The 13,858-nt window shown below is 36.1% G+C and overlaps 1 protein-coding gene across 13 annotated transcripts in view; it reads right to left on the bottom strand.

Annotated features, from left to right (window-relative positions):
• TBC1D5 (TBC1 domain family member 5) overlaps nt 1-13,858 on the bottom strand; it is a 315,400-nt gene that overhangs the window by 64,117 nt on the left and 237,425 nt on the right. For all 13 annotated transcript variants that reach the window (XM_082046566.1, XM_082046568.1, XM_082046562.1 and 10 more), the window contains 2 exons: nt 12,547-12,689; nt 6,459-6,565 (listed from right to left, as the gene is read on the bottom strand). In XM_082046566.1, the coding sequence (XP_081902692.1) occupies nt 6,459-6,565; nt 12,547-12,689 (250 nt within the window). The remainder of the gene's footprint in view (nt 1-6,458; nt 6,566-12,546; nt 12,690-13,858) is intronic.

Below are 13,858 nucleotides of genomic sequence, written 5' to 3'. Positions count from 1 at the left end.
CATGCCTTCTCTTTTTGATTAACAAGGAGAACACCTTGATAAAAGGCATAATAACAAAATCTACAGATAAGATTCAAAGCTGCAGTCACTTTTTTTTTCTTGTGTTTGCACCATGTTACCTACTGCACAGCTTTGTCTTGACTATGAGAGGTGTCATTGTTCAGGAAGCTTTGATTCATTCTGTATTATTTCCTGCTATTTTCCTATTCGTTTAAATGGGGTGGCTGCTTAAGTTGCATTGATACAGTATTTGTGGGTTCTTAACCAAATAACTGGCCTGTGCATAATAACACTAAAGACAGAGCAATACTGCGAACTGCACCATGGTTGGCAATCCAAGAGACCAACTCCCTCCTTTGAGTGATATCTACTGTGCTAACATATGATACTGAGGAATGAAAAGGACTTTGAAAGACTTATCATTCGAAAAGTCTTGACTAGAAGACTAATCAACCGCTTGCCAAGATTTTTTCCTGAAAATAGGACTTGTGACATACAGGATACTTGGAAGAAGATGACTATTTTATGGTGGGTTGATTAAATGGTTAACGTATCAGGGGAAATTGCAATGAACTTTGGGAGAGATGAGGAAGTTTTTATACTATGAGTACTGACCACAAAGCTTTTTTATGTTTTTAAATGAACAGGTGCACTGGAAATGAAGGTTTTGAAACAAAGGTAGAAAAATGAAGAGGATTTTTAATTCATGGTACACTTACTATTTTTATGTGGTACTATGGCAACGTGGTTATTCCAAGTAATTTATCATTAAACTCAGAGCTGCTTGTCATACCTCATTCTATTAATGAAACACAATAACTGAATATTTAGAACAATAATTCTTAAAACAAAGCATGGCCTATCTCCTTGGAAAGTAGAAGTTCCTCATTTTAAGAACATGAACATAAACAAAGAACAAGTGATTATCTTGGCTTTTACATGTATAATATCTGCAATTCTTAGTTGTATAGCCCCACATTAAAAAGCTTACCATGGGGCTACAGAAAAAACATCAATTTTTAAAAAGTGAGGTGTTTACATTTCATCTAATGGTATTGTCTTCGCAAATGGGGAAGTTAGACCACCAAAATGCTTGCGTTCACTACAAAGAATTGAATGTGGTTATAAAACCAGAAGTCAGTTGAGGATTGTGATGCATTTTTGTCCATTAAAGTCTACCTACATTGCATTAAACTTCCAAAGTCTTGTACATGTAGTTGGCTTTTCTGGAAAAACTTGTTTCCTTTATCAGTCACACCCCCTGTCAAGGCAACTCTCTTATTAAAGTGTAGGTGCAGCTCACACTGCATTGGGCGACTCATTATCCCAGATTTCTGATATTTAATTTTCATACACCCCAAAAACACTAATGTGTAATTGTGAATCTCCTGAAAGATCGGTCACATTCTTCATGACAGGGGAAAGACAAAAAAAAAGAAGAAAGCATAAAGTAAATGTTTGTTCAGGGCCCCGCTCCCCCTTGTTGAAACCCCTCTAACAAAACGGACTGGGCGCCCCAGCAGTACCTCAGTGTGCAGGTACAAATTAATGAGCTGCTAATGCCCAAACCCTGCCAGATCCCAACTTCCAATTGGCTGCAATCTGGTCATTAAAGAGAGGTAATTAATGCCAGATTGCACACACAATGCTAACAAACAAACAAAACAACCCCAAACCTGCTTTTCTCCTGCCACAAACAGCAAAACAAACAATACTGACATAACGGCAGGTTTCAAAGGACAGTTGCAGCTCTGCAGCGGCACCTCAGTTAATGAGTGTATAGAAAAGAATTTATCTGAAGAAGAAGAAAGTGAAACTCAACAGCCTTTCAGGCACATGAAACTAGCTTGGAGAACACTCTGAGATGGTGGCAGCTACCTAAGAGGAAAATTCAGCTGAAAACAAACGTACAAAGACTTTGGTTCAAAATTTCAGCAAAGTGTTTTTCTCTTGTCACTTATTGCTCAGATTGTGAAAAGTGTTAAAAGCTGGAATGCAGATTTCCTAGACTAATCACTATATGAGGGATCATGACCATATATTATTCTTTAGGTTTTCTGGCAGTCCCTCTAATTTCAGTCATGATGAACTAATACGACTTCTTTGAAATGTCATGTATGCTTCATCATGGATTTAGCTAGAATTTAATATTATTGTACGACCATTTTCAATGTCAGCAAATAGCTTAAAATACAATGTTGAGAAAATATCAGCAGCAGTAACCAGAATATTGTTAGCATAAACAACAAATGAATTCCCACCAACCAAGCACGACCATTTTCTTTTTTCGTTTTTTGAATCGATGGCTTATGACAAAAGGTGTGTCCCTTCCATTAAGCTCCAAACCAGCTTGGTTCAATGAACAGTGTAACTTGCTATGTTAAAATAACTGAGAGCAAACTTATTTTACAAAAAATATGAAGAATAAATACAGTAAGCTTTCAGACAAAGGATGGTTGTCAGGTTCTTAGTATGCAAAGTAAAACTGTAATATACTATATAGTGCTTTAGTTTTCTAATAAGTCATTGTGATAAGGTTAACACTCAACACAGAACAACATACAAATAAGAACACCCAAAGATGAAAATTACTTTGCTTATGTTGCTGTATTAGAATTTTATTTGCTAAAGGGTGAAAACAGATTTGCAAAATTCACAGTTAACTTAAAACAATAGTTTTAAACCTTTTATTCCTAGCCCTGGCTGCCTTCAGGAAGGAAAGAACATCTGGTTATTTAAGGAACACAATATGTTCACATTTTCTATGACTTTTGTTTCTAATTGGGTTTTTAATTTTTTTTTTTTAATTTGAACAACTCTAGTTAGAACTATGTTTTTTAATCACTTTATATTCTTCCACTGCCCTATCTCCATATCTCTATTTCTTAATTTCACAGCCTTCGCTTTGAAAATTAACAGCGCTCAGTGGTTTTGATAACAAAAAAAATGAAGAAAATTGGCTACTCGTGGGATAGTAAATACATAGAGACACACCTTTAGTAAATGCTTTTGGATATACACAGAAAAACCCGTCGCTTATTTTCTCATTTCACATATACATACTTTTAATAGCCCCTTCTTCCGTAAGAAGCTCTACTTTTATATTTAGAAGGACTGTAAGTGCATTGAAGTTACTTTCATGTAAACAACTGAGGTAATTACCTGGTCAAAGATTAGAAATGTGAAACAAATACTCTGCTAAGCAGGTTATCTTTATCACCCTATGCAAAGACAACAATACCAATTTGAGGTTTTCATTCCGCATTTTCCTAAGAACCATCCAAATGCAGAAAAGGCTGAAATTCAATTATTCTGCATTGATCCATACCCGTAAAATTTGTATCTCTCAGATCCCCCTTCTGAGACAGGTGCATTAACTTGTTTTCAGCTATACAGAGATATGTATTTCTCTTCCATGGCACTGGAATATATAAAGGATGTGGAGTCTAAAATGTCCTCTCACTCCAGCTGCCAACTGGGGTCCACTAAATCAAAAAGAGAACTGCTCCATGCTTTATATTAATGGTACAAACTAATTACTTTTTTGTTATTGTTATTACTGGATAATGCTAAGGTTTGATTCCACAAAAGGTGAGGCAATTATCTTGTCCATTTGTCAGAAAAAAATGTCACCCATCTTTTACGTATAGTAAATCTCCTGGTGATGACAGGATTGTTCCTTAAGAACCTTTCCGTTTTATGTACCTACCATCAACCTTTCTTAGTCCAAATACCCCACAACTTCCCCTCAGCGAAATTATTTGGCATTTACCTAGCTGCAAAAATAATCTCATGAGCAATATATATTAACAAACCTGCAAGAGGGTGATACCTGTTTGTCCCTGCCCATGACTTCTAAACTGTATTTCTTGTCCAGCTGAGACTTAAAGCTCCAAAGGGCAGAGAGCAAGCCTCTCTCATATATTTGAAACAACATTAAACATTCTTGCTATGTTCAACAAATAACAAAATAAGCCACTGGACCATGCCACGGTCTCCCACAGAAGGGTTCCCCACCTTCACATATTGAAACCCAAGCGAAATCTTGGATGAAATGCCTCACAAAACAACTTAGCCCGGGCTCAGGAGATCAAAATTGCACTAAACCAACTGTAATTTCCCATTAGAAACCAGAAGGTGGTGATGGAGAAATGCGCAGGAAAACATCAAAATAGGAAGAAAAATCATTAAGTACTGAATTTGCTAATCATCACTTACAAGTTACACTACTGACTAAAATTTCCTTGTCATTTCTTCCAATCTTCTTTTATCTGCTCAGGGAATGGCAAACTGCATTATCTTTATGCAGAAAGAGAGAAAAAAAAAGGTATCATAATTTTCCCATTTATATCAGTATATGATCTGGGTACAGCCTTTGGACTCCTGCAGCACTCACGATGTCTTGTTGAGTCTTTCCTTTCATTCTGTGTAATGAAAAATTTTGTCAGACTTGGAAAATTTTTATGTGTAGGTCTTGTAGAATAACAAGACTTCAATTTCAGAAATACGTAGGATTGAAAGAGCATATGCTTCAAGACACATAAGTGAAACTTAAAATCATACTTAGGTAAAGATAAGAAACAGGTACTCAAGTCATAGCATTGAAAATACATTTCTTTCTCAGACCAGAAGCTATTTTTCTCCTTTAGAGTGATCCTTTAGAATAGTTTAACTCCCTATTGTAAGAAGTCCAGATCTGTTTATGCAGTGTCAACCCAAAGACCCAACGTAAAAGGAGAGGAGGCTGGAAGTCCCTCATAGCTCTTCATTCTCTGTAAATCCCAGCTTTTTAACCTTCTGAGCATTTCCCAAGCAGATAAGCATAGCTTAGCAATGAGGAACAATTGTAATTAATTGTATTTAAATTGACAAAACAACTAGCAGTCTTTCCGCAGAAGAGCTTTAAGTACTTATTCACCTGTGCGAAGGGAGAGCTACCTAAAAGACAGGTAGGAACTACATCCAGTGTTTTTCTGAAAGGTGTTCAAGGTGCATTCAAGAATATTAATTAATAGGACACTAATGTCTTAAGATCCTGACAACTTCATTCTGTTGGAGAGAAGAGTGTAAGGAGCAAAACAGTGATCAAGCCTCTTCCACAGGAAGCTGGTGGTTTATTTTTGTCCCCTTCAGCTGGTAGGATATGTTGCATTCTGCCTAGGATGCTTCAGAGGACAGCTGAATAATTAGTAATTATTCTATCTTTTCACACATACCTTCAATAAATGACAGATTACATGTTGGATTTAGTTTGATATCTTAGCACAATTTTCCTCCCACTGTATTTTCCCTCCAGAACTTACTTATTGTTTTGCTAAGAGACTACATAAATAAATGCCGGGCAGTCTGATTTCACAGACTGCTGCTGAAATCTTAAGAAAGATTCCTTGAGATCTAATGTTACAAACTTTCTTAAAAACTGAAAAGACGATATCCTTTACTTCTCATCATGAAAGAAATCTTTGTGCCTGAGAGGAATGAAGAAAGCAGCCGTAAGGATGCAGATTTCTGCAAAAAACTGATACAGAAACAAAGAGACATTTTTTTTCTTAATCCATAAAAGTGTAAACATTGGTGATGAATGAAATTTTGCAGAAGGCAGTCAGAGTGCAGAAATGATGAATTTTTCACTTTCAAAGGTGACGCGCATCAAGAAGATGAGGGAAATCAGACTTTACACTGGCAGCCAACTAATGGGACATGCACAAAGACAGTTCAAAACCAGCAGCACAAACTCTGCTGTCTGCCAAAGAGCTGAATATTGCAAAGATTACTATGTACAGCTTCATCTCAAACACTTTATACAGTATACTGTGTATATTCTATCCACACATACACACACACCATTCTAAAACAGCAAGAGGCCTGCCTTTTTTTTTTTTAGTAAGGATGAGTAGATCAGAAACTGTATACTAGCAATATGTAACATAAAATTTATGAATGTATACATTTTATTCACGAGAATCTTTTCAGGCGGTAACAGCAAACTCTCATTTTTAACTGAAAAACATAACATAACTATTACATATGGGTTAACAGTGCTTAATTTGCAGAAATCTCATGAAAAAGGTCTTACAGATGAAATTGCATGACAGTTTCTATACAGTTTACTAGGTTATTATACAAAATACTACTGTTTCCCTCAACATTATACTTTATTATGAAAAACGTCTGTGCAGAATACCAAGCAAAGGTATTCTAAAGAGCATAAACATTTGTAACTACCCAGAGCTCCTGGACAACTTTAGCGAAGTAGTAGAATAGCATCCTTTAAACAGAAAAGCAACTTGTTTTCTGCTATTGGTTACCAACTCTTTCCCTCAGCTTTTTTGTCAGGGAAGAAGACACTTTAAACTTCAGTTTAGTCCCCATAATGTAGGTTGTTATTAATTTCATAGTATTTAGAATGTTTTATTACACGAGTTTATTAACCTGTATTTGCAAAGCAAGCATCTCACCTTTGGATCTCGGAGAAAAAGTGCTCTTAGGATAAGGGAGTGAACATCTCCAATGGGTGGATAATGCATCAGAAGTCCCAAACAGGTCTGATAATTACTTGAAATCACTAAAATGTGGGGGGGGGGGGAAAGAAAAAAAGAGTGTAATATTACTATCTTATTTTGATATTTCAAACAAGTATGTTTTCCAATAGGTTCATCACATACTAGTGGAGCTTGAAGAACCAGTTCTGTGCTCCAAAATGGACACTGACATTACAGATACTCATCCATAGACACCCAAATTTAAGTGGGAAAATTTGTGAGATAAATTCTACCTTCAGTTCTGCTTTTCTGATGACTTTCTCCCACTCTGACAATTCTTTGCTGAAATATCTTCTATGTTGTTCTTATGTACCTATACACATACATGCCCACACACATATGTACACACATATGTAAAATGATGTCAACAACTCCTGGTTTTCTCGTAAATCAGAAACTACTTATGAAATGTTCAGGAACAAGGTAAAAGGCTAGATTTTAAATTCATAAATACTTAAAAATATAATATACCTTTAGCTTTATTAGAATTTTTAACTTAATCAGGAAATTTTCAGCATGCTTTGCTAAAGTTTACAACTTCGTGATAATTGTGCTTGATCTTATCTGAATCTATGCAAGTATACTCTATGGCTCTTCATGCCTCTTCACTTATTGTTGTCTTCTGCTGTGTGTTTGTTTGTGTTTTTTTTTTTTCCCCCCAAATCAATCTAATTATGAGTGCAATTATTAAAGACATCTTTTCAGGCAGGTCTATGTAAGCTACTTCATTTCTTTTGCACCATCTAAATCCAGGCAATCCATCTGCCACAGCTGTCAAGCAATGCCTGTTAATGATGCTTGCACTCTGCAACATAAAGACAGCCTCCAACAATAGTAATTGTAAATACATTTTTAACAAACTTTGCTATTCTGAGAACTCTACTTGTAGTAAGAAATACTTTTAATGAATCTCTACACCAGAAAGAATCATTGCAAATACAAAATTATTTTCAATCAATAAAAGGCAAAATAAAGGACCATTTTGCAGACAGAAAGATTTAAATGTTTTACTTTTTTTCTTTCATGTGAATAAGCCTCATATGCTCCTGTACCTTTCCTCCCTCAACAAGAGGATTATGGGGAAAAGATGCAGGACTGGGCAAAATGAATAATTATAATCTGTGTAGGGAACCACTTTATCATCTTCATTTCCGTTGCTGATCCGACAGCTTGTAATTTCATACATCTGCTTTCATTTGTAAAGCACTCACTTATCCTACTCATTCTTTATCTGTTCTGCCTGTTCTTTTTCCTACCCTTTGTTTTTCTTGTTCATATTCAGGTACCTGTTTTTTTCTTCTTGAAGTCACAAAGCTGGCATAATGAACACAATACAATGGTCTCTGTCAGAGTTCTTTCAGAGGAGTACAATACGAGCACCACATAGTACATACCAAATCAAACTCTCATACGTAAATCAAATTTAAGATATGTACTGCAGTTATGATCATGATGCCTTTTTACCAAAGCAAATAAAAATACTGAAAATGGATCGTGAATTCTAAACCCTTTTATAAACGGCAGGAAGTAAGACCAACACATTTCTCTTTTGAACAGATCAGTATGTGTTCTATTCTGCAATGTAAAATGGATTAAAATTATCCTTTCTTTACTTTTCCTGGAAGAGTTCTTTGCTGTCTCACAGAGAAAAGTAAATATTAAAAAGCTGATTTATTTTAATGGTGCAGACTTGACCCCTGACAAAAAAAATTGTATTTTCAATCACAAGACACTTACTGTAATTATTAATCTTCTGATATCCATAATAATTAAGCGATTGAATAATGGAAAAAAAAAATCAAACTGTTGGGCAATAACCTGTGTCTGTGCAGAATACCAAGCAAAGGTATTCTAAAGAGCATAAACATTTGTAACTACCCAGAGCTCCTGGACAACTTTAGCGAAGTAGTAGAATAGCATCCTTTAAACAGAAAAGCAACTTGTTTTCTGCTATTGGTTACCAACTCTTTCCCTCAGCTTTTTTGTCAGGGAAGAAGACACCCATGAAACCTTGCTATCCAAAGAAAGTTAAAAAAACGAGGAAGTCCTGCTAACTTTTATATGTATTTTTTCTTTAGGGTTTTCCCCACATATTCAGCTGTCCCCTTTTCATGTAGAAATCTTTACAGAAGACAATATTGTTGCCAGTGCTCTATTGGCTGGGAAACCTTGGGTTAAAGGGATTAGTTTGCTGAAACACCTGTTGGTACCCTTCGTTTCAGAGTGATCTGTCCGCTGCCCATGACCCAGCGATGTGTGCTCGCAGCCCAGAAAGCCAACTGTGTTCTCAGCTGCATCAAAAGGAGTGTGGCCAGCAGGTCGAGAGTGGTGATTCTGCCCCTTTACTCTGCTCTGGTGAGGCCCCACCCGGAGTCTTGTGTCCAGCTCTGGAGCCCTCAGTACAGGAAAGACATAGATCTGTTGGAGAGGGGCCAGAGGAAGCCCCAAAATGATCAGAGGGCTGGAACACCTCTGCTGTGAGGACAGGCTGAGAGAATTGGGGTTGTTCAGCGTGGAGAAGAGAAGGCTCCGTGGAGACCTTATTATGGCCTTTCAGTAATTACAAGGGGCTTACAAGAAATACAGAGCGTTTTTACCAAGGCCTGTAGTGATAGGACAAGGGGCAATGGTTCTAAATTGAAACAGGGTAGAACTTGATTGAATGTTAAGGAAGAAATATTTTACAATGAGGGTGGTGGGACAATGGAGCAGGTTGCCCAGAGAAGTTGTGAATGCCCCATCATTGGAAGTGTTCAAGGTCAGGTTGGGCAGAGCTTTGAATAACCTGATCTAGTGAGTGATGCCCTGCCCATGGCAGGTAGTTTGGTCTAGATGATCCCTGAAGGTCAGTTCTGCTTTAGATGAGGCTGACTCTTCTCTGTTGGTCCAATAACCATTCCTGGATGCAAGCAGCAACAACAGTGGTGGAAAACATGTAATCTGACTGCACCTGTCCTCAACCAAGTTCTAATTTTCTGCCACATGTAATTTCTTTAGAGTTTAATGTTTGATGCCACCAGTCCTTTATCCAGATGACTTCCTAACCCTGGAAAGGTGGGACTACTTCCCCCATTGCTTTATTCATGGCTGTGTTCTATTTAGCAGGCCCTAAACTGAGTTAAACATAGATAATATGAACCTCAAAAATAACAAATCAGCTCCTCTAAGAAGAGGCTGTGGCTCCTTTATTACATGTATAATATCAGAGTGCCTTTATATAGGAAAACATAAATCCTAGCAGTGGCCATAGCTAGTCTTCAAGTGGGAACATGACAAAAGTATACTTATTCTAACGCTGATCAGACAACACTAGCTCCTGGTGCAAGTTTACTGTGCAAAATATAGACAAGTCTTCCAGGTTTGTTCATTTTTGTCCTTGTTGAAGGGAAGGGAGATATATAAAATAGACATAATTTTGCACTGCACCCCCCCCCCATTCTGATTTCATCAAGAACTGTATATGCTTCCATACCAGTGAAAAAGAAGTAACATATACACACTTCTGATTTGAAAGATTTTTTTAAAAAAAGGTTGTTTTGCATGAATTTTTCCAAAGAAATGCAGAATATAATTTATTAAAACTCACAGACACTTTGGTACACAACCCTGCACTTGGCTTGTGAGAATTATCACTCCACTGATAAAGCTCTGCTTGGATACAGATGTAAAACTGAACAGAGCAGTTTACAGAACGGCTGTGTACGTGATTCTGTTATCTCTAATCTCTCAAATGTAGAAACAATAATCTAATAATCCAAATGTTCCTTTCCCCTTGAATAAAATATCATTTAAGTAACAGGATTTTTTTTAAAAAGGAAAAATATAGCAAAAATAATATTTTCTTAAAATCGTGTCCTTGAGAATATCACAATGAAATATAGAAAAAATCCATCAATTCCCAAGCCAGTAACTTCTCCCCTGTCCCCAACTGTGTTGGTATAAAAGAAACTGCATCATTTTTAAACTTCCAAATAATTTCTGTATTGTATTATTATCATTGGCTGGTTTGACATTTTTATAACATAATTTCTTAGGAGCTCTATTACTATTCCTATCGTTTCAAAGTTTTTAAACTGAAAATTTCCAGCCTATTTATTTATAGATGATTAACATCACCGGGTGTTTTGAACTAACATTTCCTTACACTAAAAAAATAAAAACCTTTAGAAACTTATTTTATTTGAAAAGGGTTTTAAAAATATTAAAACAGAACTTTGGCCTCTATTCAAAGCTTACATATTATCAGCAATAAAGCAATGAGGAGGCATGCAAAACTCTTCTATTACAGATACATAAGAAAAGATTTCTTTTATCAAATCAAGATCTGTGGAAGTCGCTATATTCTGAGCTTGACTTTGAAAATATACTCAGCTTTACAGTATTTATGACTAGGTGTTTTGTTCCACCATTCTATTATGCTTAGAGTAAGTAATTAGGTCCAACTATAGAACAGAAAGTTACTTATTACAGAAACAGTGTATGTATGAAGTACTAGCTGTCCTGATGAGATGACTTTGCATTACATTTGGGCAAATGTACTCCAAAGCTATTTAGTGCTGTATTTACTAAGCCTGGGATTTTCAGAGAAAAGAGGGAGACTAATTTCATACAGATGCCTAGAACACATTTTTAGCTGATCGTTTTAGTTACCTCATACCAATACTTGTATGTGAGCAACACAAAACAAGAAAAATCCAGAAGAACCTTTCCTCCCCCAGGGGAGAGACAGTGCTTACAAAGACAGCTCTAAATTATTTTTTTTAAGGGAAATAATAACACAAAATAAAATACTGGTGTTAAGAAACATTTATACGTGCATCTGCACTACATATCTATATCAAAATTTTTAAGACTATTTCAGTTTAGTGCACATAAACAAGCAAGATGTAGATTGCAGAACATAATAGACCTAGAATCACATCCTGAAAAAGCAGCATTAATTTTGAAACCTCTAAACTGAGTTAAATGTACACTTCTTTGAGAGGAATGTAAGGTAGCTCTATATGCTGCATGTTTATTAAAAAGTAATTAAAAAAACACATGAAGGCAGGCACTGGAACGACAGTACGTGTAAAGTACATGCATATTATATTTTCAAGAATAGCTCCTAAAATAAGAACCACAGATGTTGAAAACTTCATGTGTCCTAGAATACAAAATTGTGTCAAATACATGACCTTGTTATATACCAAAGCTTACAGATTGTATATAATTAACTCTGAACAGCATGCTACAGAATTCATATATTTAATGACAGACATGCATCTTGATGCAAAACACACACTTTGTTGCAGCAAAGTTGTATACAGGATTCTTTGCAAAATATGATGGGACAGAAATACATGCCTCTCAATTAATCCTTACATACCCTCTGTCTCCCATTCACAATTATATAAGCTAACAGTTTTTTTTGTGATTTCTTGTTTGTCTCAACTTAATGTATTTATTGGTCATCACTGATCCTTAAGAAGTCACCTTTGCACGTATTTCAGGCATACTAAAATGAAATGACCATTTTTTAAACACACCACTCCTGCATGGAATAAACATATTTTGTAATTGTTACTCATCTCTGCATTTACATTTCGTTCAAGATATATCTTTGAAATTATGAGTCATTGTCTCGTGCATTTTCACGTTTCTCACAGCAGAAGAGCATAAAGATATTTCCAGTGTCAAAAGGAGTCTTTACTCAATTCATCGGCTTGGTCAGAAGGTGGAGCTGTATACATACCTGTATCACCTACTGCACATCAAATCTGCAACTCCATATAAAAACACAGAACTACTCCGAAAGCAAACCTGCATTTAACTCCAAGACACAATTTGTTTCATAAATACAGCAGACCATGTCTAATAACAAATGGCTCCTCTCCTAGCATTTGAAACTGTTTCCAGTATGTTAAAAAAGTCACGGTGAAATTTAGCATTTCTTAAGTCCTCTTTTTCTTTGAAAAATAGGATCACATTCTTTTTAAAGGATCGTATGATAGTTGATACTTACAGGCATCTCTAATATATAACAACATGGCTACAAAAATGTAGTCAACTAAATTCAGGGTGATACTGTCGGCAAATAGAGCATCCCAGACAACCAGAAGGTCCTGAAGTGGGAATTCACGTCCAAACAGGAGCCGTACCCATCGCCTGAAAAAAAGGGAAAGACGTGACTTGTAGTTCTCTGTTTTGCCCAATATGATAAAGTCAGGGTATATATCCCAGGATTAAGTCCAATCCAAAACATCTTACCAGAAATTTTTGCAAAGCGTGAAGATCTGTGATAATCACTTAACTAAGTGCATTTGTGGAAATGTTACTGCAGCTACATTAAAGAAGTGACATATTACAGACTGTAGAAGCTCAACTGAAGAATATTATTACGTGGGTGAACCTCAAAGGACAAAACATATCAATCCTATATATAGTATTTTTCAGCATTTAATGTGATAGTGATCTAGGATGAAAGGGAGAAAATTTTATGTCAGAATAGCCTGCAACAGCAAAAACGGGGGTGAGGCCAGCGGTTTAGGAGAAGCCCCCGAAGTGCCCAGTCAAGTGAAAGCGAGTTCAGAGGCAGATGCCAAACAGCAGTTAAAATGGATCGGGTTACATTTTGAAGAGGCTTCCTCCCTGTTGCTGATGTGTTTTTCCATGTAAAACTTGCTATGGATGCTATTTGGATTAAACCTCATTTAAATCTTTACCATATTTAGTGAGAATCTGAATGTAGACTATACCATTAATTCCTGTTCATATCTGTGCTGTTTTCATACCTAGCAAATTGTGAAAGCCTGTCTTATTAAATGTAATATTTGCTTGAGACTGGAAGCTTGAGATGCAGTAGAAGAAAATATTTCTCAAGATTTCTCATTTCCAGTTCTGGCTCTTACACTAACTTACTTGCTGACCTCAGGAAAGGTCCCTTCTGTTTCTATTCCAGAACAGACCTGCCAGCTTTGTACATTTTTGGGTAGGATTATCTAAGGTTAAATCTGAAAGAGCTAAAGAATAGTTAGCAACATTAATCCTGAAATAGTTATTACGAAATGGACTTAAAAATAATGTATTACATTTTTAGCTGGGATATGCAAATTACTACGCATGTGGAATCTGTTTATTCAGTGGCAAGAAAAGATTGATTGCAAATTTCTCCTAAGCAAATTAAGTCATTCTTTAAAACTCACAAAAATTTCTAAAAAGGCAACTAGAAATTTCACCAAGAATTCATGTTTAACCACTTTTGTACCAGGCCTTTTTTTCCTGATTGCAGTAATAAAAGTTCATTTCTAGACAAATGAATTTCAACATGTCGGTCG

The sequence above is a fragment of the Streptopelia decaocto genome, assembly GCF_964273445.1.
Source record: "Streptopelia decaocto genome assembly, chromosome: 2".
Taxonomy (NCBI): domain Eukaryota; kingdom Metazoa; phylum Chordata; class Aves; order Columbiformes; family Columbidae; genus Streptopelia; species Streptopelia decaocto.
The sequence above is the reverse complement of the archived record's forward strand: the minus strand, read 5'-3'. Positions and strand labels throughout refer to the sequence as shown.